We start from the raw sequence: 19,404 nt of genomic DNA, 5'->3' as shown, positions 1-19,404 counted from the left end.
ATGCATTCCACCATATTCGCCCTTTGAAGCTCGCTCAAGCTAAACGCCCACAGTGAGCAATTGCACTTGACCAGCACAAGACAAACACGTTAACGCGCCGCACCATGTCGAAGGGATTCACGGCCGAGCAAATTTCCAACTGGTTCACCACCAAATCCTCGTTTGCCAACATTAAGATAACAGAAAACGTCGTCGAAAAGAAATTGTCCGAGACGTCGTCGAAAGAGACGAGGTAGGAATTATTTTTAAGCATTGAAAAGGAAAACTTGACCACCTTAGCTAGCTAGCCTGTTAGCCCGCGCGTGCGCGAGTTTAGTTTTGGCGGAATTTATATCGCAAACAAAATATAAAAAATTATAATCTTCGCACAATAGACTGATGGAGAAAGAAATTATTGTTTCCTATGGTTTGTTATTGACGAATAGAGCTATTTTGATTTTGTTTCGTCATTTGTGTTTGCGCTTAAAATAAAGGAAAATATTGTGTATATGTAGGGTGTAAACTTTTTTAAATTATCTTAATATATTAATATTCATATTTATTATTATTTTTGGCCCCTAACGTGAAATTTACAAATGTATTGGTGCATGTTTTAGACTAAAGCAGGGGTCACCAAATCTACTCCTCAAGGGCGCCAATCCAGCCTGTTTTATATGTCTCCCCACTGCAACACACCTAATTAAAATAATAATAATAATAATTTGGATGGATATAAAATTTAATAGAGCTTGCTGATGAGCTGAACATTTGAATCAAGTGTGTTGTAGTAGGGCTGCACCTAAAACAAGGCTGGATTGGTGCCCTTGAGGACCAGACTTGGTGACCCCTGGACAAGAGTATAATTTATCATCCATAGAAGGTTTCAGAAATTATGATTTGCGAATGTGAGGGTTTATTGAATATGTATGTCATATTAAGAGTGTATTATTTACCTAGAAGCGATAATTTACAAATTAATTGATTCGTTGACTGCTGGCCTCATGGGAACTGGACAGAAATATGGAAGTTCCCACTCCCTTTTTGCTCTGAGCCAACTGGTGTGGCGCATGGCTCGGTCCACATATCCAGACACTGTTGGGATCTCCTCCCTCAACTTTCCATCATTACTGCTTGTTTTGGTAACATGCTGCTCCAATTTGTTGGGGCTTGTCCAAAACCCTGTTGTTTGGAGTTGCTTGGTTTTCCCTGAGACTCTTTGAGCTTCGCCACATTTCCTTTGATTGATGTCTCTCAACACCAGCTTGAAGACAGTGACTACCTCCCATGGCATCACTTTGCTGCCTGCAAGCACCTCACGAAACCTGTGGAATCGCACAACCAACAAGCAGTTAGTGACATTTCAAGTTGTCTCAGTCAATCATAGTTTTGGTAGACCGATTTGAAGATGGTTAATCCCTTGCTAAACCAAAGTCAAAGTCTGCTTTATTGTCAATTCCTTCACATGTTAAGAGATCGAACATGTGAAGGAATTGACAATAAAGCACTGTTTAATTCATTAAAGTTTGATTTGTTTTGAATAAATGCAAATGCCATGTGAATGAGTTTTTCAGCTGTACATAAACCAAGTAGTTTTATGAAAATGATTTTTGATTTTTTTTTTGCATTGAGTGTTACATCTGTAGTGTAAATGTAAAAAGACAATTGGCTTGAAATTATCAGTGTATCAAAAATATTTTTAAACAAAATTTAGTTTTACTGCAAAGATGTAACCGGTTTTTATTAGGGGTCTTCATAAAGTTAAGGCAGCCATTGGTGTAGATCTAATTGTTCTTACAAATGCTGTGAATCTCTTCTCATGATGCCTTTAAGGCAATTCTTCACCTTCCCCTCTTGTTCACATGACCTGATAGTGTGACATTAACACGCAATGGCTTTGTTGGCAGCCTGCCCTGCCTTCCTCCCCCCCTTTGGCTCATGTGCGCTTCGCCTGCTGTCAGGCAGCATTTTGATGGCGAAGCAGCTACATGCTGCTGACAGCATGTTAATGTGAGGCTCTGAGAGGATGGCACCTGGAGAGCACCGCTGCAGCGTGGACGGGAGGGATGCTGGCAATCAGTAGTTCCAGTTGCTCAATCTCGGATTTAGGGATGAGGGTCCTCCACTTAGGGCACCTCTGGAAACATGGCCGATCCACATCGCTGTGCTCCATGTCCAGCATCCTGGCCGTGCACTCGTGGCCCTGCATGTGCCATAAAAGCTCCCGGATCAAGTCGTGGCTTGGTCGGTCCACAGGGCGTCTGGGTGATGACGTTTCCGCTTGTGTGGTGGAATCACGGGACCATTTGGGCCAGCTAAAGAGTGGCATAGCAAGGAAAGCCCTGTAACACAAGTATTGGCCTGTGATGTCATTTGTAACAACAACAGCAGCGTTCTATTGTATAGACATGCTTGAGTGTCAATCACTTCAAAGTAGACATGTCAAAATGAATCAGGTAATTGGCAACTAAACTATCACATTGACAATTATTCTAATAATCCCAAAATTATTTCAAGCCATTGTTTACTTAAACTTAATTTACCTGACTTAAAACAGTCTTCTGATTTCAGCCTCTCAGCAGTAATTATTCTCAGATTTCAATCGTCCTTCATGCAAGCATACTTATAAGCAGACATCTGATTTTACTTTGGAAAACAATGACTGAATCACTGTCATAAAGGTTGCTCTTGTTCAATAGAAAATACAATTATATCCTTTTAATGCATATAATAATGGATTTATTCTGTAGTAACTTCAAACTTACCTTAAACGCAGACCGAATCGTCAAGGGACGCTTCAAAACAGATTTTGAACTTTACATCTTTTGCTTGTCCAGTATAATCCGAGTTCAGCTGCTTTGTGCTTGCATCAGTGAGGAAAGAAAGAGGGCGAATCTGTGATGTGTGCTTGCTGTGGTACCATCAGGGTTTGTACCGCCCCTTGCCAGTGGCAAGGGAGGGCAAAGGCTACAGCGCTGACCAAAGCAAAGAAGAGGGGAGCTGAAATAAATGATGCTATGTTTAGTGTACAGTAGATTGGAGCAGTCGGTGTGAGATCTATTTTGGCGAAATGCCAAATGAGCTTGCCCCAAATGTCATAACCACAACAGTGCGTTGGAGCATTAAATGGAATATTAAATGGCATTTAAATTCTTGTCTAGTGAATGATGCTTTATAATTTATTATTCAAGTCATGGCAAAGTGATCAAATGATCCATGAGCTTTTCTTTCATACTGTAAAGATGACATTCTTCCAAATGTTTCCCACCAGTCCAGAAACGGTTCCAGATGACGACAACCTGAAAAGTGCAAACAAGACAAAAGATGTCTGTCCAAGTGAGTATGAAAGTCCTATGTGGTTGTCACTTCACATAATGAAATGTTCCATTTTTTTTTTTCATCATAAACAATAAACTGATGCTTTACTTTCTGAATCCTTAGAAACCTGTCCGCCACTTGCGAGCCACCAGCAGCGCAGCTTCCCCATCGCCAAAAGCAAACAGGAGGTAAAATGTAGAGTCCATTTCCTTCAGAGCTTTGGGTGACCTCATTCACGTTTGGAGTTTTTATCCTCTTCATTTTAAAATCCCATGTTTTGTACTGCACTTGCCACTTTGGCCTGGCATTTATCAAATGATCAATTTGCTCTTTTTAAATTCACACTCATGAAGTCCCTTGTGTGTGTGCGTGCTCGTGTGTTCCCTTTCCAGCTGATTTCTCTCATAGAAAACAACTCTGTCGTGATTATCCGAGGAGCCACAGGCAGTGGCAAGACCACGCAGCTGCCACAGTACATTCTGGACCACTACAATGACAAAAATGCCTCTTGCAACATTATCGTCACGCAACCACGCAAACTCGGCGCCACCAGTATTGCGAGATGGGTCGCCTCTCAAAGAAAATGTACCTGTGGTAGTCTGGTTGGATATCAGGTTGGTGCATCGATATATTTGAATTTTTTAGGTGTATCTTTGGAAAAATTAGGGCACGCAGTCAAAAGCCTTGTCGCTATCTCAAGACATTAATGTTGAGTTTGTGCACTTTGCCAAAAGATTCCATTTTGCTTGAAGGAGTTTAGCCTCCATTCCATCCTTGTTTAGTTCAAGTAATGTTCTCCTTGAATGGAAAGCTCTCTTCTAAAATGTATTCCCCTGCGGATGTGGATTTGTTCTCAAGTCGCATTTTTTGTTTCCGTCCGCCCTTTGTGTGGAGAGCACAAATGTTTCCTCTCTGTGCGTCATCACGTTGGGCAGCGTTTGTCGTGTGTGGCGCAAATCGGATGGACATAGTTGAAGATCACCCAATAAATAAATAGTGATTGCGATTTTATATCTTCATTTTAGGTTGGACTGGAGAAGACCGCTACTGAGCACACCCGACTGCTCTATGTGACAACAGGAGTGCTGCTGGAAAAACTGGTTGCTGCCAAAACCCTCACAGAGTACTCTCATATTTTCATTGATGAGGTGCATATCAACATATCTAAATTGAAATGATCATAATCATTTGAACAAATAAACAACTCTTGCTGAAGGTTCACGAGCGCACTGAAGAGATGGACTTTGTCTTGCTGATCATAAGAAGACTTCTTAACACCAACTCCCGTTATGTGAAGGTAAATCAAATCCGTGTAAGGTTATGGAGGTGTTCTTAACATTCGCCATTTTGTCCCAGATAATCCTCATGTCAGCCACCATCAACTGCAAACAATTTGCAGAGTATTTCAGCACCCCTGTTGGTGGGAAAATGAGCTCAGCGTATGTGTTTGAGGTGGAGGGGACACCTTACGTCATTGAGGACTTCTACCTGGATGACCTGCAGGACTTGTGTCAGACTGATGTACGGGACATCGTGAATTACTGCTGATGCTTTCCTCTGAATTTTTTTTTTCATCACATGTTGTCATCTTTCTTTCACCCAGCTGAATTTGGCATGTTTGGATGAGCCTTATATTTCACCTGAGATGTACCATGTCGCCATCTGCCTCATTGAGAACTTTGACAAGATGGAGAGCGAGGCTGCCAGGTGAAGAGTCTTCATAGTAGTAAAACAGCATTTTGATAGCCCTGTATTTGGACCAAGAGGTGGAGTCTGTCTGCTTGTGTGTTAACAGTGATGCAGAGATGGAAGGCGCTGTAAGTTTTGCAGAGAGAGGCAGTGTCCTTGTTTTTCTCCCCGGATTGTTTGAGATAAGAAGTATGCAAGAAGCCCTGACCACGCTAGTCCACAAGAGGTCTTTTTTTTTTTTTTTTACATTACCAAATGAATTATTTCGTACTTCATTTCATGTTTTACACTTTTTAAAGTTAGCCTATAGCATGCATCTTTGTCTCTTTATCCCTATTTAAGACGCTTTGCTGCCCTTGTGATTTTAGGTTGCAGGTTTTTGCCCTTCACTCTACTGTGACAATGGAGGAGCAATTTGGTATCTTCCTGTCTCCTGTGCCAGGATACAGAAAGGTAAAATTGTTTCATGCTTCATTCATTTTTTTTCTGTTAGTTCACTAGTCTAATGTTGTTCTGACATTTGCAGGTCATCCTTTCAACCAACATTGCAGAAAGTTCACTGACTGTGCCTGATGTCAAATATGGTTGGCTATCTTCTTTTTCGTAAACATCTCGCCTTATTTTATATACGACCAAAGTATTTCTTTTAATCCAAGATGCGTTTCGATCTTTTTTTTTTTTTTTTACTTTTTGTGCAGTTATTGACTTCTGCTTGGCGCGTCAGTTGGTTTGTGACAAAGAAACCAATTATCAGTCTCTGCGTCCCACATGGGCGTCAAAGACCAACTGCAACCAACGTAGAGGTACAGCACAAATATTTGAAGTACGGTAAAGTATGTGATATAACTCTCGTCTTCTTCTCTTCCAGGAAGGGCGGGTCGAGTTTCCAAGGGCTATTGCTACCGCCTCGTCAGCAAAAACTTTTGGAAGAATGAAATCCCAGATTACATGATCCCTCAAATGCTTGTATGTACTGTAGCTGCTCTACTTAAAATCGCTCATGGCGTCCTTATGGTGTTCATCCTTTTGTGCCCTCCCAGCTTGCCCCGCTGTCCAACATATTGCTGAAGGTGAAGCTGCTGGACATGGGAGACCCTCGATCCCTCCTTTCAACAGCTCCCTCACCCCCCAACATCAAGGAGATTACGAGGACAGTACTAGAACTGAAAGAGGTAGCTAGCCTAAATTGACTAACCAAATGCTATGCTAATAAACCACTAACCTGAAAAATTGAGGATGTCAAAAATGTTTATTGCATTTGAGAAAAAAAAAAACACAGTCATGACTACATTATTCTTTTTTTCCTCTGCAGATGGGGGCCCTGTCTGCTAAACAGGATGGTAAATATCTAAATGAAGATGGGGAGCTGACATTCCTGGGCCGAGTGCTGGCCCAGTTACCTGTGGACATATACCTTGGCAAGATGATTGTCCTCGGCCACATCTTCGGTTGTTTAGATGAGTGTCTCATCATAGGTCAGCATGTCCACATCTTTAATGTAGTATAAAAGGCATCACTTATCCAAATAAAGTGTGCCTTTTACACCAACTGTGCTCACTAACCAACAATTCCATTTTCAGCTGCTTGCAGCTCTATGAAGAGTTTCTTTGCCATACCTTCAATGCAGCGAGTTTCCGGCCAAAGGTGAGTCACATCGAGATCAGGCAGAAATTTGACATCTATTACATATGTCACTTTGCCACGGGTGAAGTCTGAATTTCACTTGAAATTAATATTCTGCCATCTGACTATTTGATTTCTAGAAGCAAGCTGGCTTTTGCCCAAGGCAGCCAAAGTGATTCCATAGCATTTCTCAACACCTTTAAGGTAATGCTAATATGTCAAAAACAATCAAAACATTTTGTAAATTTGAAGGGATTTGCTCAAGGCTGCCGTTTTCTCCTTCCCTCTCAATTGTTAGGCATGGAACTCCCTCAAAGAGAAAGGACAGATGAGGGAGCTGAAGGTGCAGTAAAGAACCTAACATGAACAGATATGTTGATCTATTTATTTGAACTGAGGCCACCTAAGCAGATTTTTAAAACTGTGTGATTATCTTTTATCCTCAGGATGCCCTGATTTGGGGAAGAGAAAACTTCATACAGATCAAAAGGATCCGAGAGGTACCTTTTTCAGGATTCAGTCCTCATCCGAGTGTCTCCCCTCTGATGGGACAAGTTGCAAGTCGCAACAATATCAACCAGTCTCCCTTTGTCCTCTATCTAGGTTGCAGAGTTGTATTCAGATCTGAAAGAACGTGTGAAAGACTTCAATATGTATGTGCCGGAAAACACCCGGCCCTCTGACTACACCAGCACGCACACACAGAAGTTTATTCTTCAGGTTTGTCGTAAACGTGATTGCTTCGAGGACATATTTTCCCGCTAGCAATTTTATGCTAATAACAATAAAATAAAAATAGTTACAAGTCATTATTCCTTTTGCAGGTCGTCATTGCTGGTGCCTACTACCCCAACTACTTTGTGCAGGGGGACATTGATGATGATTTGGCTTCCAGAGAGTTGAATGGCTTAAACCCCAAAACGACAGTGATGGTATGTCATCAAATATTCTTTTCTTACTGTTTAGGTCCAGAATGATCACATTTTTCTATTTCAGGGGAAGTCACCTTAGAATTTAGACGAATATAAGAACACGTTGACCAGTCAATGTTCTTGCATCAGTTGTCGTCTCATTGATTGAGCAAATCTTAAATCGGCTCAAACATGAATATGTCATGTCCAGGTGAGAAGCCTCCCACCCTACAGTTTCCTTTACTACAAGCAGCTGCTCGCCCTGTTCCGCCAATGTGGACAAGTCAAAGCCATTGCCTTTGATTGCTCCAGGTAAGGAAATATTTATATATATAAATATACATATATATTTTTTAATAGAGCCAACACTATCACTGATCACAAATGTGTTATTTGTGTTTATTTGCGTGCACAGAGCATATGTGGAATTCTACAAGACATCACAGGACTTTGCAACCCTGCCTGAGGTGTCGCTCTCCCTCCTCCTAGCCCAGCAGAAAACTGCCCTGGAGCTTTCTGTCTACCCCATCGAGCTTATCGAAGCCTCTGTCGGGAACAGACAAATAACTCATTTGAAACACGCACGGTATAGCTCTGTTCAAGTGTTTCAAGAAATAACCTTGAGAATTTGTTTTGATAGAATTGAGATGATGCATGTCAGGCGGTTTTAGAACACGCCTTTTGTTCATGTGACGGCACAATAACACGGATTTGCTTTCTGTGTATAGTGTGAAAGTTGATTTACAGAGCCAATCAGTCCTTCCAGTGGGAGCGATGAGCAGCACCCTTGACCCAGACAAACTGCCAGCCAGTCTCTGTTTCATGGTGAAAGTCACAAAGGTCTGCATTCATCCTGATATTTCACCCGCATTGGGGTTGTCTCAATACAGTCATTTGTTTGCTGCAGGTGGTGGATGTGGGTCATTTCTGGGGATTCCAGGCAGATGAAGCTAGTTTGGTGAAGCAACGCCAATTGACAGGAGAGATCAACATGCGCACTCTTGAGCCTGTGACTGGGTCGCTCTATCCCAATTTCCTTTGCCTGGCGCCTTACTCTGAGGTAAACGACCAGAGCCTCTACTATCGGGCCAAGATCCAGCACATTCGTGGAAACACAGTGGAGGTGGGTGTGGGTGACATTTTCTCACAATAATGTTTTGGACCAGGCGGTGAATAAGTTGCATGGCAACATCAGCAGATATAAGTCCACCCCACTCACCAGTCATCTTAATATGCATAGGTGGTGTAAAAATAGATGTATGGCTCGCCTCATCAATCATCAATGTATCACACTTTTACAGTCCTTGCCGTCTCAAGGTTGTGGTCATGCTAATCCATCATGCTCAACTCATTATTTTCCATGTTCAACATAAAAGCACAGCTAAGCAAAGAATGTTTTTCTTCTTCAGGTGTTCTTCTTGGACTTTGGTAACACACTGTCTGTCCAGAGCAACACCCTGAGGGAACTCCCATCTGACCTCCAGGGTCAGCCCTTCCAGGTACCAACATCATGACTTACCACTCACTTTCCAACTTGCCAATAAACAAAAAGACAAATGCCCTTCTCCTTTTCTCAGGCTCAGGAGTTCCAAGTGATTGAAATGCGTCCGTCAGCAGAGTCCATCATATACGGCAACCAGTGGAGCAGCCATGCCCGTCATCAATTCATAGCGCTGGTGAAAGACCACTTGGTGGTTGTGTCGCTGTACTCTATTGTCTATGAAGTGATGCGTGTGGAGCTTCTCATCAGCTCTGGTACCACAAACGAAAGCATAGTCGACATCTTTGTGGAGGAAGGCCACGCTATTCGTGCTGAAGAAAGCCTTGAATCTAAGGTAACAGAGGGGATCCAACAACTCAGTCTTGGGTTGCATGTTGGATTCCTGTCGATCCAATAAATGTTTTCAAATGCTGTTTTTTTCCATTATGAATGGGGTTTCTTTGCCTTGCAGCAAAACCATGAGGTGCTGGTTTCTATGTACAAAGACATCGAAACTGGCATGTATGTCCGTAATGCTAACAGCAGCTCCTGGAAAGATCGCCAGAAAGATGACAAGCAGCTCATCGACTGCCTCCTCTCTCGCTTTTCCAAGAGCTGCCCGCCTTATTCCGGGACAAAGGTAAAAAAAAAAAAAAAACTATTATTTTTTTATGTACAATTTTCACATTCAGGACTCAGGCAATGGCCAATTGCCGGCACAGCGATGAGTAGATTTTGAAGCTACTGAATCACTGCAACAAATGTGTATCAACACGTATTGTTTTTTCCCCCTAGGTTCGTCTGCATGGACCAAGCAGTCCTTACAAATGCCAATTCCACTCCATGTTCCACAATAAGAACATCAAGTAAGCTTCTCCTGCCCGAGGGCACAGGTCCAGCAGTTATTGCCTCTGCTAATTAACGAGCTGTGTCTTTCTCCCAGGACTGTGTCCGTCGATCATTTCAGCGTCAACGGTATGGTTCTGACTGAAAATCCTCACCACAAGCACCAGAGAATGCTGGTTGCTGGGAGCGTGTTTATCAATCTTTCAGGTGCCAGTTTGGGCTTTATAACAGGTCTTGTGCACCACCTAGTGTTTAAGAAAGGTTTTACCAATATTGTGTTGCAGGCATTTCGCCAAGAGACACCTCCCTCATGCCAGACATCCCTGGAATACCTGCCATTCTTACCATACTGTTCACCCCTATCATGGAGTTACGGTTAGTTTCACATGTACATAACCATAGCAATACAATAGAATGGGATTATTAATAGAATTATACCCAGAATAGACAAGATTCAGTATCACATAGGAGCCTTTTAACCATATAAGAAGTAGTAGAGGGATGGAGAGGGATTTACTGTACTCGTTTCAGTTTCTTTCCGTTTCCTTTTTTAGCACTGATGAAGAGAGGACTCGCTACACCGGCGCACTCTGCGGTCTGGGCTGGAACAACAAAACAAAAAAAGCCATCCTGCCCGACCGTGACATTGAATTGGCCTTTGATGTGAAGTTTGATATCGAAGACATCACTGAGGTCATGGCGAAGCTATTTTTTTATATATTCAATTGATTCAAAAATGATTACATAACTATGGAGACTTTCCGCAGTGTTTTTCAGCTATTTGACTCGTTTGTCGCTCGGTATCTTCAGATAAATGCTTTGCGAATGGCAATCAATCACCTGGCGTGTGAAGGGCAAGGTGGCAACCTGCACTTACCGTCCGACAAGATAGGGCAGTTCCAGGAGGAATGTCGTGAACGTCTCATTAGGTCCTAACCACACTCCTGCACATTTGTCAGAATTTTATTTGTCGGATGATAACAGACGTTGGCTACCATTTTATTCAGATTGTTCACCAAGTCACCTCCGAGGGAAGTGGTCACTCCAGTCTACTTTGAAAAAGCAGGAAAATGGAACCAGGTATGATGGCCACTTTTATTAGTTTGTTATCTTTTGAGATGTATTATTGAGTATGGTGTAGTATGCTGCAGTTTATGTACCTTGTGTGTTTTTTTTTTCAACAGGTTGATCCGTCACTAAAGATTGATGTAGCTGAGGTCAGAACGGGACAAACAAGAGGAGTTCTCTTTGAGCTGCATCCTCCCCTTCTCCTTAACAACTGATGTGCTGCATTTGCACATTTTTATTTTATATATTTTATTTTATTTCAATTTTAGTCATAGTTCAAGACTTTTTTTTTTTTTACCAGCGGGAGTGTGAAGTGGTAGGAAAAAAAAATCATTGGTTTGTACATGTTCGTTCACCATATCTCTGCGTAGGTTTAATGTTGAGATCAATTGTTTTCTTGTTCAAACAGTTCCTCGCCAGTGAGCCAATAAAAATAATTTGTTCCAGCAGATGACATTTGCCAATCCTTTTTTCACCATACACACTCGGGAGCATGAATACATGCACGCAGTAAAATAAGGTGAGTGGTGGTTTTGTTCATTACCTTGGATAATTTGTTTGCATTTAGAACCCTATATAAGAAATATCTAAACCTATCCATTCCCTGTATATTGTTAATATGCAATTATATTGGCAGATACACAGATCAATATTTCCTTGTAATATGTTTTCCAAGAGCCCCTGCTCCAGTAAATTTACAAAATTAAACAATTTATTTATTACCTCAATTTAATTTATTTGATGCCGTTACGTAACATCCCTGCATGAAATTGTTCGGTAAAATGGATGTGTCATAATTGTGTTGAACCTGAGCAACCATTTTATCAGAATCAGCCGTCTTTGTTGTTTACATTCCGGAACCGAGACAATCCGAGTGGGATCAATCCGACTTCCCACCTTCTTCGAATGCACCATTAAGCGCCAAGCACAAGTCAACCAAAGAAATGTCATCCATCACGATACATTTATTTTGTCATGGTCTTGTAATTAAATACATAGTGTAAGTGCAAATAGTTAGAGTCCGGGGGTCTAGAGAACTACACAGTATAGTAGAATATAGTACAAAGTTGGACAGTTATTCAAACAAGCTTAATATCACCAGATACTCCTCGTCTTCATAGTAGTTGTACAACAGTACCCACAACATAAGCGTGTGTATTGTTTCCTTATTGGTATACAAAAGCAAAAACCTACAAATACCACATCTAAGACGCATATATTTAATTAGTTTGTGCTTGGAAACACCAAAAACAAATTGTGTGTGAATATATTATGTATATATAATATTCATTCACACACACCGAGAGAAGCCCCATCTGCTTACTTGAACATGAAGCAGTGAACATTGGTAGCAGAGTAAGACTGTGGCGCCACTTAGCTGTAGTTTTTTTTTTTTTTTGTGCCACACCATACTGTTTGTGGTAAGCACTGCGAAAGCGAAAATGTAGCATGGTTTTTAAAACAGCACGAAAGATATCAAATATTTACCCAAGGCTTCACTTCATGCTTTTTACTTTAGAATACTAAACACAAAAAAAAAAGAAGGCTTGTCTTTTTAGCTTTTTGAGTCGTGAACTTGTCTACCTAGAGGCATGATGAATGTGTGATTGTGTGTTGTTAGTGTTGACACTGTTCTAGACAGGGTGAATGTTTCTCTAGTGAGATGCTTTTTAGAGAATGCCAAGATGACAAAAGCGTGACGCCCCTCTGATGTTGACCGGGCTCTTCAAGCGTGAGCGAGCCTCCTCCGTGAGATCTGCGGGGGTCTACTCCTCCTTTCTCTTTGCCCCGGGAATCTTTGCTTGAATCCTGGACACAAAGAACAAGTAGGAATTGCATGCTTCCCGTAGGATTAAGTCACCAGTAGACAGCAAAAGCAACCTGCTGCTCCATTCGCTCTTTTTATGGTGCTTACATCTTAGCTTTGACCTAATAAGGATAAAGATGGCTGGCGGTCACTCGCCAAAGTGCACTTGTAACTACTATAGTTTTTTTTAATCTTACATTTTAATACATATAAGAGACTATTATTTAACATTTTATATGCTGTAAGAAATTTCGGAACGAATACTCACTTCCCCACCACAGAGTTGACGTGGGTCCGTATTAGTCCCACATACTGATCTATCTGTGCCTAAGCAGTGAAAAAAAAACAATTAACAAAAGCAATTTTGAAATTTTTATTTATATAGACATTTTTTGTAAGGTTCTAATCTTTACCTGGTGCTTCTCATAGACCACAGGCATAGTGAACATGGAAACCACAGCTGTTGGCAGAGAGAATAAAGACGTGTTAAAATATTCTCAGTCAACGTTGTAACGAAACCACTCAGCTTGGGCAAACCGTGTAAATACCTACATGACACAATTATACAGCAGCTCTTAACACACTGACAAAGACATGCTGCCCTACTTCGGATTACATAAACGCTAATAATAACCTGAGTGTATCCAGCGCACACGAGCACATATTGCTCCCGGTGTATAGTGCAAAAAAAAAATAAGGTCTCTAAAGTCAACATAGGGTGGAGTGAGACATGGAGTGAGTCAAGAGTGACCTCACCTAGGATGAGCAGTGTCAGGCCGTTGAAGAGAGCGCCCACATAGGTCAGAAGCCACATCAGCACAGCAAACTGAACAGAAAATACAATTTTAAGACTGTTTTCCTTTCACAGTGGATGATAATGGAATGAATACAAAAGCTCCCAAGAGGCAGATCCTTTCCGTGAGATGTTTCCACCAAACATGGTCTGCTCGTCACGGAACAGTAAGGCATGATTCATTTCTGAGCTTGCTCACTGGTATGTAACATTAAATGTGTGACAGCAAAGAATTGTGTCACAGGATAACCAAGCCAATGATTTAAGACAAGATGTTCAAAGGCTGGCCGGGATGCCCAAAGCGGCCAGTGTACCAATTTCCACCGGCCTGCAGGCTTTGACATGAAATTAATGTTTGGCCTGTCAGCACTGTTGACCAAAGCAAAAAAAAAATAATACACATGCACAAAAAAAGCTATTTTCTACTTCGCCAGAGGACGTAGCAGACAAAAAAAAACTTTCCATCCCTACTGCATGAAACAGTGAACACCATAGGACATGGATTTTCAAAAAATCTTGTAGCTATTTTATCCTCTCCACTTCTGTTTGAACTGGGAATGTAATCAGCCAACTACTGTCCTGCGTGGTGAAAAATTATGGTATGCAAACCTTCAAAGAGTCAATCAGATCTTGAACGAGGAAAAGCCTGCGTAGCTCCTTCATGCAGGTGTTGGTGTAGAGGAGGATTTTGTCAGCATATTTGCTAACTTGGTCCTGGGACAGAGAGATTTCAATCTCCAGGTAGCCCCTGTACACAAATGGAGTCCATCATTATGCAGTGGCTTATTTGATATTTGTTGCAGTAGTGATTGACTCACTTGAAAGGATGCCCCTCATCGGTTTTCTGCACAGCCTGGAGCACAGATTTGTAGATACGGAAGCTGATGGTGGCAGAGAGGGCAGCCAGGGCTAAGTAAGCTCCGACGCTGACCACGCTGAACTGGGTCAGAGAGAAGAGGAGCAGAAGCACGCTTCCGAACACGGCTCCTGACTGCTTCACATTCCTCCAGTAGAGCAGGTCAATAGCTGAAGGGGGGGGGGGGGGGGGGGGGTAGAGGCAAACAGGGTTACGAGCCAAAATGACATAACCTCACATTTTGCCATTATTTCATGTACCTGAAAAAAACATCTGTATCAAACAGCTGGAATATGCCATTCATTGGCCTCAGCACCCCCTTAACCCATCTATGCGTCACAGTTGTCGCTATATATCCATTCAAGCCTCCTTTGCTGGTTTCAGTACATTCATCACCACTAACACCTGCTTCGCTCTCATACGTACACAAACATACATCGCATCCAAACAGGACGAACAGCAGGCGCCATATTGCACAAGTTGTCCGAGGAGAATTAATGATTGACAAAAAAAAAGAAGCTTAATCTGTATTTTTAAAGATAACGGTTCATTGTGACAGGGCCACGTTGATAAGCGGTGAGGACTGAAGGATGGTGACGAATTGACACTCCAAAACTGACCGTGCTTCCACATTTGGTCACTGTGCCCCTCTCGGCTTGTCACCTGGAAATGCAAACATGTTGCCATGGTAACAGATGCTTTTTATTACAATTATTTCCATTCTCGCTGTGCTTGATTTGACTGCCCAACCAGGTTTTATCATATCTGTATGCTGGAAATAGTAGAATCGCTCCTGAGAACAATCCCTCCGGTTCCTTTCTCCTCCCCGAGTATTCCAACAGTTTTTTTTTTTTTTTGCCTGCTCTAATTTTAGCCATAGAGCTGTGAATGGCATCGTGATGACGGCCATCTTTGCTTGCTCTTGAACAAGGATCTGTGGATTTCTAAGAAGAGGTCCGGCTCTCCCTCAAGACTTCTTTGGACTCGTTTTGACAATGTGCGCGCATGCTCCCAATGTCCCACCTTTACTTTCTAATGCAACAACGTATGCAATGTTTCTTGTCAGGAAGCAACGAGGTGCCACGTATACCAAGTTATCAGTTGGAAATGGAAAGACAATCGACATGTTCCACCTTCCCCTCACTGTGACAACAACCGGACCTGTTGAAGATGCTGTGAGAATAACACACACATGCACAGGTGTGTAGCTTCTTTACGCATTGTACATACACACAAACACAGAAGCCAAAGCAGCTTTAACTGTAGACACAGGGTCAGCGCCACACGGCCGTAGTGTCGAGGTTAAAGTATTAGCATAGCGCAGCACAAGCGGGTACTGACCTGCGGCTCCCATGGTTGAACAGGGAAAGTGGCAGCTGCTTTATTCACAGACAAAAAGAGAGCATGGGGGGGGTACCTCCCCCCCCCCCTTCCACTACCACCACCACACACACTGCAGTGGAAAGGAGTGACTACAATCACACTAGCCAATCAGCAGCTGTCTGATGAGTGACGAGACTTTAAGGGGGCGTCTATTGGCAAAGAAGCACAATACAATTCAGCAAACGCTTTTCTAAGCTAAGGCACCACCATGGCGGCCTTGTGGCAAACCAACGCATTAAAACTAGAAATTTTGTTGTGTTACCATTTAAATTGTAGCATTTGTAGAGCCGCACACAAACGGCATTTTTTTTTTTTTTTTTTTTGGGTGCTCCATCACAATGGCCTGTACACCCAACACCTGCCTGATGCAGTTACCATAGCTACGGTGCTTGCTCCATTTTATAACCGAGAGATCGGAGAAAGGGAGGGGACAAAGCAATCCTTTGGGAACAGAGATAAATTTATTAGAGGCCAGAATCTGGGGGTGACACAGGAACATAGCGAGTGCGCGCACCCGGTAAAGATCGAGACGGCCACTCCCTTTTACCGCAAAGGGACAAAAGCGGCGAACAGCGGTCTCTGAACGATCAAATGGATTCATCTGTATATATCAAGGGATGGAGGAAAGGAAGTCATTCTTAGATTTGTTCTCTTTTTATGCAAATACCCAAATTGAGCAGACAACTGTTTCATTTCGGTCACAAATGTTGTGCAACTGAGTCAGAGCCTGTTAGCTGTTAGCTCCCATCCTCATCATACATTTAAAAAAAAAGAGCAAGTGATTAACACCCATGACAAGAAAATGAATCCCACCCCCCCTGCCCTTCTCTCTTTTTTTTCTGAAGTGAAACTAGTTTAGCCTGACCTCATTAAATCACTGAAGACATCCTTGTGGCCTCAAACAAGTCATCAGCCCGAGTGTGCAAACATGCAATGAGATTTCTGGTGCCAAGAAATCTGAAATGTAGGACTTGTCCATCCAACTAAGTTTATACTTCAGAATTAATTTTCTCAGTGTATTTCAATTTTAGTGTAATTCATCTTAATTCCCACTGCTCTCCTTTCTTTATTATTTCTGACTTACACACCGAGACAACTCGGAGTAACTGCATGTCACATCACGATGTATCTAACTATCTGAATAATTAATCTATTGTTAGCATACATCTTGCATAGAGGTAGCAAATAATCATCAAATACTCTCAGCAGGTCAGTCATCTGCCATATTTAATGTATTTAATATGACCTACACTGCATGCACATACGCATCAACATCCTATTATTTTAAACACTTGTCCGCTTTAATATAAGTAAGTCGGTGGTAGCGCGTAGAAAATGATGTGATGAAGTCGTCATTTACTTAACGCCACTGGGGCAGAGGCCACGATTTGAAATTTCCTCTAGCTGTGGACGCATCCTATCAGTTATGTCGTTACATCATCAAATTGCTCATGCAGCCAGAGGGCTAATGACAAACTCAGATTCTGTCATTGGAAACATCTCAAATCAGAGGCTAACTGGAAGGCGATAACGATGTAATGTGGAGGAAAGGGCGCCATTTTCTTTCCACAAGCGACCCCCCGCTGGATTTAGCCAGACGGAGGTTGCTTTTTTTTTTTTTTTTTTTTTCTTCCTCTCGACATAGCACGCTCTCTACAAGATACCATCGCGGTCGAGCAGATAAAGCTGATGTAACCGGGATGGGTGTGCCCTGGTTACCATGGCGACAGTCTGTCAGTGATGGCCAAATGCTCGTCGCATACAAAAAAGGCATCATACCTAATGTAAAAGCATCACCTTTGCACACTTTCGACATTTGAAATGTTTTTTGCGTGCGCGTCCCTAAGAGCAACGTGCCGTTATGTACGCGGTTTAATCTTATCGCTCTAATCGCTCTAATCGCTCCTTCCCCCCCCCCCCCCGTTTTGTGGAACACAATTGATTGTGTCATTGGGGTGTGTCTGTACGAGCTAGGTGACATTGTTGTGTTTAGCTGATACGGTAGCTGATGCGCAAAGCACACTCCAAAATATACATTTAAAGAAATGTAAAATATTTACATTCATGCAAGATAATACTGTACATAGACACAGATCAATTTAAACATGTACCCTGGCCCTTCCAGCCGCTCCAGGAGCTTTCCTTCTTTGTCACATCTGCAGCGGCCTGCATGCTGGTAATCTCGTTTATCCGTTTTCTTGCTTGCTCTCTTCCAAAAAAAAAAAAAAAATCTCTTCTTTGTGCACTTCTTTTGTCACTCGTGCTCACGCTCTCATTGCAGAGAGGGCATGAATGGTTGAGAAAAGGATGTAGGCACAGATAACAGGGAGGGAGGGAGCATGAGAGGGAGGGAGCTAGGAGGATGGATGGCGAGGATTTCGAGATGCTGCTTGCTGGCCGAGCTCACGCTGATGCTGTGGATTGTCAAATGTGCTTGTGTGTGTGTTTGTGGCTAGGGAAGGGGGGGGGGGTGCAGATTGTAAACATCACAGTTGCTGCTGCAGAAAAAGCTGCCATGTGATGATTAGTAGCCAACAGGGATAAGAGGGTGGGGTGGCTTTTGTCTTGAGAGGGGGTGGTAGTCTAGCTTTTCACAACAAAAGCCTCACTAGTGCCGCCAACAGACTGTGGGAAGCACAGCAGGCTGATGCATCAGTGACGTCAACGTTTGGGCTTGTTCAGTAACTTTATCATTCATTGAAATGAATTGAATTTAGCCCCACTAAAAAAAAGGAACTTCTTGGTCCATTTTTCATGAAGACCAAAAAAAAAAAAACACACAAAAGATTGTGGTGAAAAAATTAATTCTATATTTACTAGGGATGTTTTATACTTAGTAATCACTGATACCGATACCAAGCACTGATACCATGCGTACTTGAAATAAATAAATGTTTTTCCCCATAACCAATGTCACCTATTTTAAAAGAATTTGATTTGACATTCATTTTCTAATAATATTTAATTTTGTAGTTCTTGATCATAAAACGGTCACGAAGGCTGCCGTCGTGAGATACCTGGGTCTCGCTACTCGCCCTTTGATGGTTGAACACAATTGACCCTCCCTGACCACTTGTGCAGACATTATTTATGGTTGCGCTGAGCTATTCAAGTAACCAGTTTCCACTATGACTCACCGAGTGCTTCTTGAATAATGCAGATGGAGGGAGACGCATACATTGTGCATTCAAGCTTAAGCTTCTTTATTGCCTTCAAGAGGTGTTTGTGTCTCCCCCCCCCCCCCAAACAAAGGCAACTGCAAATAGAACCGAAAATAAATGTGAACCTGAATATAAGAAAAATGCACAGTCACCGTGAAGTCATCAGCAACCAAAAAAAAAAAAAAACACTCCCTTGATGGAGAGTCTAGGTTCTTCTCAGAGCCCACCCCCTCCCTTGCAGGCGACCACGCCTCACACCTTCTGTTCACTGCAGCCTCCACTCTGCCAACATCCACAATCGAGTCGAAAAAAAAAGAAAAGATTCTCTGAGCCAGACTGAACGTGCTCCCCCATCAGTGTTGCTATGGCAACTGGGGATGAAGCACCAGCCTCTCTGCTGTTGAACAAACAACTGCGCCCTCTAGTGGTGTACAAACAGACATGTGACCTGATTGTTGGGGGTTTTCTTGTTTGGTTTTTTTTGCACAGTATT

General features: G+C 42.3%; 2 protein-coding genes across 5 annotated transcripts in view; one reads left to right on the top strand and one right to left on the bottom strand.

Moving 5' to 3' along the window:
* The first annotated feature begins 29 nt into the window (after window positions 1–29).
* On the top strand, window positions 30–11,365 carry tdrd9 (tudor domain containing 9). Of its 3 annotated transcripts, none has more exons than XM_085932760.1 (36): window positions 30–232; window positions 1,241–1,327; window positions 3,248–3,312; window positions 3,418–3,482; window positions 3,687–3,908; window positions 4,320–4,442; window positions 4,511–4,591; window positions 4,651–4,815; window positions 4,898–5,001; window positions 5,090–5,209; window positions 5,352–5,436; window positions 5,510–5,567; window positions 5,682–5,786; window positions 5,852–5,949; window positions 6,024–6,155; window positions 6,296–6,458; window positions 6,564–6,627; window positions 6,747–6,810; window positions 6,905–6,949; window positions 7,053–7,106; window positions 7,210–7,326; window positions 7,431–7,538; window positions 7,729–7,829; window positions 7,933–8,103; window positions 8,246–8,357; window positions 8,425–8,577; window positions 8,927–9,016; window positions 9,095–9,352; window positions 9,470–9,637; window positions 9,793–9,863; window positions 9,941–10,050; window positions 10,128–10,218; window positions 10,398–10,536; window positions 10,654–10,772; window positions 10,851–10,923; window positions 11,028–11,365. In XM_085932760.1, the coding sequence occupies exons 1-36, from the start codon at window positions 105–107 to the stop codon at window positions 11,124–11,126; spliced, it is 4,008 nt and encodes a 1,335-aa protein (XP_085788886.1). In that variant the 5' UTR covers window positions 30–104; the 3' UTR covers window positions 11,127–11,365. The 3 variants fall into 3 exon arrangements, with proteins under 3 accessions (XP_085788886.1, XP_085788885.1, XP_085788887.1); XM_085932759.1 differs by having other exon boundaries at window positions 8,425–8,640; XM_085932761.1 differs by lacking the exon at window positions 1,241–1,327 and having other exon boundaries at window positions 31–232; window positions 8,425–8,640.
* Window positions 11,366–11,541: 176 nt separating this feature from the next.
* The window catches only part of rtn1a (reticulon 1a), a 16,805-nt gene continuing 8,942 nt past the window's right edge, over window positions 11,542–19,404 (bottom strand). Inside the window, exons 1-7 of one of the 2 annotated variants that reach the window (XM_085932763.1) lie at window positions 17,862–18,266; window positions 14,330–14,537; window positions 14,121–14,259; window positions 13,475–13,544; window positions 13,132–13,178; window positions 12,987–13,045; window positions 11,838–12,720 (exon numbers count right to left, since the gene is read on the bottom strand). In XM_085932763.1, the coding sequence (XP_085788889.1) occupies window positions 12,678–12,720; window positions 12,987–13,045; window positions 13,132–13,178; window positions 13,475–13,544; window positions 14,121–14,259; window positions 14,330–14,537; window positions 17,862–17,922 (627 nt within the window). In that variant the 5' untranslated portion in view covers window positions 17,923–18,266 and the 3' untranslated portion in view covers window positions 11,838–12,677. Of the gene's footprint in view, window positions 12,721–12,986; window positions 13,046–13,131; window positions 13,179–13,474; window positions 13,545–14,120; window positions 14,260–14,329; window positions 14,538–17,861; window positions 18,267–19,404 lie in introns of those variants that run through there. The other variant, XM_085932762.1, reaches the window with a different exon arrangement.

This window comes from Syngnathus leptorhynchus, chromosome 15, assembly GCF_054491065.1.
Source record: "Syngnathus leptorhynchus isolate UIUO chromosome 15, UIUO_Slep, whole genome shotgun sequence".
Lineage (NCBI taxonomy): Eukaryota > Metazoa > Chordata > Actinopteri > Syngnathiformes > Syngnathidae > Syngnathus > Syngnathus leptorhynchus.
The sequence above is the reverse complement of the archived record's forward strand: the minus strand, read 5'-3'. Positions and strand labels throughout refer to the sequence as shown.